Below are 3,953 nucleotides of genomic sequence, written 5' to 3'. Positions count from 1 at the left end.
ATACTCCTGGAGTACCCCCCCCCCCCCCCCCCCCCACAGGAGTCCCCGAGGTACACGGACTAACACCTTCTCCAAATTCACAAAACACATTTAGACTGGCTGAACTCTCATCCACCCTCCAGGACCCTGCTGAGGGTGTAGAGCTGCTCCAGTGTTCCACAACCAGGACCAAAACCACACTGCTCCTCCTGAATCTGAGATTCGACTATCCAATGGACCCTCCTCTCCAGGACCCCTGAATAGACCTTACCAGGGAGGCTCAGYAGTGTGATCCCCCTATAGTTGGAACACACTCTGCGGTCCCCCTTTTTAAATAGGAGGACCACCACCCCGGTCTGCCAATCCAGGGGAAATGCCCCCAATGTCCACGCAATATTGTAGAGTCACATCAACCAACACAACCCCACAACATCCAGAGCCTTAAGGAACTCTGGGTGAATCTCATTCACCCCCAGCACCTTGCCACCGCGGAGCTTTTTAACCACCTCAGTGACCTCGGCACCTGAGATTGGAGAGTCCGACCCAGGRTCCTCAGGCTCTGCTTCCTCATGGGAAGACGTGTCGGTAGGATTGAGRAGGTCTTCAAAGTGTTCTGCCCAACGACCCACAACGTCCAGAGTTGAGGTCAGCCCCACAGACCCACAATGTCCTGAGTTGAGGTCAGCAGCACACCATCCCCACCATAACCAGTGTTGGTGGTGAACCACTTTCCCCCGCTGAGACACCAGATGGTGGACCAGAATCGCCTCGAAGCCATACGTAAGTCTTTTTCCATGGCCTCTCAGAACTCCTCCCAGTCTCAAGCCCAGGTTTTTGCCTCAGCGACCACCCGAGCCGCAATCCGCTTGGACTGCCGATACCTATCGGCTGCTTCCAGAGTCCCACAGGCCAAAAAGACCTAACAGGACTCCTTCTTTAGCCTGAGAGCATCCCTCACCGCCGATGTCCACCAGCAGGTTTGAGGGTTGCTGCCACGACAGGCACCAACAACCTTACGGCTGCAGCTCAGGTAAGCCGCCTCGACAGTGGAGGAAAGGAACATGGCCCACTCGGGCTCAATATCCCTTACCTCCCCCGAACATGTTTAAAGTTCTCCTGGAGGTGTGAGTTGAAGCTCTGTCTGATGGGAGACTCTGACAGACGTTCCCAGCAGACTCTCACTATACGTTTGGGTCTGCCAGGTCTGACCGGCATCCTTCCCAACCAACAGAGCCAACTCACCACCAAGTAGTGGTCAGTTGACATCTCCGCCCCTCTCTTCACCTGAGTTTCCAAAACATGCAGCTGCAGATCAGATGAAACAACAACAAAGTCGATCATCGAAATGCGGCCTAGGGTGTCCTGGTACCAAGAGCACATATGGACACCCTTATGTTTGAACATGGTGTTTGTTATGGACAATCCATGAYGAGCACAGAAGTCCAATAACAAAACACCGCTCAGGTTCAGATCAGGGGGGCCTTCCTCCCAACCACACCTCTCCAGGTCTCACTGTCATTACCCACATGAGCGTTGAAGTCCCCCAGCAGAACGAGGGAATCCCCGTTAGGAGTACTCTCCAGCACCCCCTCCAAGGACTCCAGAAAGGGTGGTAATCTGAACTGATGTTAGGCTCATAGGCACAAACAGTAGTCAGGGCCCATCCCCCCACCCGTAAGCAGAGGGAGGCTACCCTCTCGTTCACTGGGGTGAACCCCAACTTACAGGCACTGAGATGGGGGGCAATAAGTATGCCCACTCCTGCTCAGTGCCTCTCAGCATGGGCAACTCCAGAGTGGAAGAGTGTCCAACCTCTCTGGAGGAGACTGGTTCCAGAGCCAGAGAGGTGTGTTGAGGTGAGTCCAACTGTATCTAGTCAGAACCTCTCAACCTCACACACCAGCTCAGGCTCCTTCCCCACCAGAGAGGTGACATTCCACATCCCTAGAACCAGCTTCTGTAGCCGAGGATCAGACCGCCAAGGTCCTCGCCTTCGACCACTACCCAACACACATTGCACTCAACCCCTACGGCCCCTCCCACAGGTGGTGAGCCCATGGGGAGGGGGACCCACGTCTCGTCTTTGGGCTGTGCCCGACCGGGCTCCATGGGTGAAAGCCCGGCCACCAGGTGCTCACCAACGTGCCCCACCTCCAGGCCTGGCTCCAGTGTGGGGCCCCGGTGACTTGCATCCAGGCGAGGGAACATTAAATCCATTCATCGTACTCATCATAGGGGGTCTTTGGGCTGCACTTTGTTTGGTCCTTCACCTAGGACCTGTTTGCCTTGGGTGAATCTACTGGGGGCATGAAGCCCCTGACAACATAGCTCCTAGGATCATTGGGACTCTCAAACCTCTCCACAACGATAAGGTGGCAGCCCAGGGAGCGGTGAAGGTTGGATTGACGTTTTTATTTTTTCTCACTCCTTTCTCCCTTACTGTGATGTTTTTTTCCCAAGGTTCCAGATGGAGCCACAGTTGCACTGATCCCTCAATCCCACAGTTCAGGAGTCAACCAGGTGTTCCAAACTGGGGAGAGTAAGTACCAAACAGCATGATGAGCCCTAATCCAACAGAACACATCAAGAACTGACACCAACTGTGAGGCAACAGTTCTAACATGAAGCTTTTGTCCTCTGCACACATTAACATCAGAAGTTAACATTTATAGAAAATATAACAGGTGAGGCAGGGTCAGTAGGGCCATGAGTGAGACACTGTTAAACCAGAGAAACTGGAGAATTATAGCATCAATTATAATTTTAAGAAGTGTTTATGACCAACATCTGGAACATTGTGAATCTATTAGTGGGTTGTGGGTTCAGACAAACTGCATCAGGTGAAAGTGGGCGGGACCAGAGCAGAAACAGAAGGGCAGGAACCACTGAATAAACTGGAGGGAACTGAAAACACTGGTAACAGAAGTCAAACAAAGAAAGCAAAAACATGATAAACAAAAAGCAAAGTACCACACATTGTGTCCAACGATACAGAACTTTGGTTCTAGTTGTGCTGACTATTACACTCTGTCGTTACCACAGAAATGCCTATGCTGGAGAGTGAGGAAGAGGAGGGCCTGCGTCTGTGGCACCTGGTTAAAAGCAGTGAAGATCCAGAAATCCCAAAACACAGAAAGAGCAGCATGAGAGAGAGGGAGAGAGCCAAGGCCATACCTGAGATTTACCTGACCCGACTGCTGTCCATGAAGGTAACACACACACACACAGGTCTGGTTTGTATATCCTCGTGGGGACCGTCCTTTGACTTCTATTCACATTTTGGTAATTTTATATTCTAACCCTGAACATTTACCCTAAACTAACCTCACAGGTGCCTACCTGACCCTAAAATTAACCTAAACTCAATCCACACCTTGGTCCTAAACCCAACCCCCAACCCAAAATCAGCCTCTGAAGTTGTGGGGACTGTGCTTTGKTCCCCACAAGGCTGTATTTTCCTGATAAATTGTCCCCACCAAGTAGCAAAAACATGGACATGCACACACACACCTGAGGTTTACCTGAGCAGCTGACCACCTGTCTCTCCACACCTGTTTGTCTCTGTAGGGGACACTGCAGAAGTTTGTGGACGATGTCTTCATGGCCATCTTCAGTACAAAACGTCCACCTCCGATCGCCGTCAGGTTTTTTTTTGATTTCCTGGACGACATGGCAGAAAAACACGGAATTGATGACGCAGAGACAGTCCACATCTGGAAGACCAACAGGTGAGACATGTCTCATGGTTTGAGAGGAGGTACAGGAAGCCCTTTACGTCAAACTAACTTTGACCAGAGGAGGTGGTCTCAGATCAATCTGTAGGTGAGGTTAGCTGCATAATGGTGCGTTCACACTGAACGTGATTTCAGCTTCAAAATCGCAGCCAACGCTGAAGTTTGAAGCTTGTGCACTTTGAGGTCAGACGCAGGACAGTTGTTGAAGCGCCGCACGGCGACAGCCTCCCCGCCCCTCCC

General features: G+C 51.6%; 1 protein-coding gene across 1 annotated transcript in view; it reads left to right on the top strand.

Moving 5' to 3' along the window:
• LOC106533752 (plexin-B3) overlaps window positions 1-3,953 on the top strand; it is a gene marked incomplete at its 5' end in the record, with an annotated part of 13,833 nt that overhangs the window by 6,160 nt on the left and 3,720 nt on the right. The window contains 3 exon segments of the mRNA XM_014030183.1: window positions 2,440-2,518; window positions 3,022-3,188; window positions 3,547-3,707. Of these exon segments, the coding sequence (XP_013885637.1) occupies window positions 2,440-2,518; window positions 3,022-3,188; window positions 3,547-3,707 (407 nt within the window).

The sequence above is a fragment of the Austrofundulus limnaeus genome, unplaced genomic scaffold (genome assembly GCF_001266775.1).
Source record: "Austrofundulus limnaeus strain Quisiro unplaced genomic scaffold, Austrofundulus_limnaeus-1.0 Scaffold1013, whole genome shotgun sequence".
In the NCBI taxonomy this organism is placed as follows: Eukaryota; Metazoa; Chordata; class Actinopteri; order Cyprinodontiformes; family Rivulidae; genus Austrofundulus; species Austrofundulus limnaeus.
This window is presented reverse-complemented; position numbering and strand designations above follow the sequence as displayed.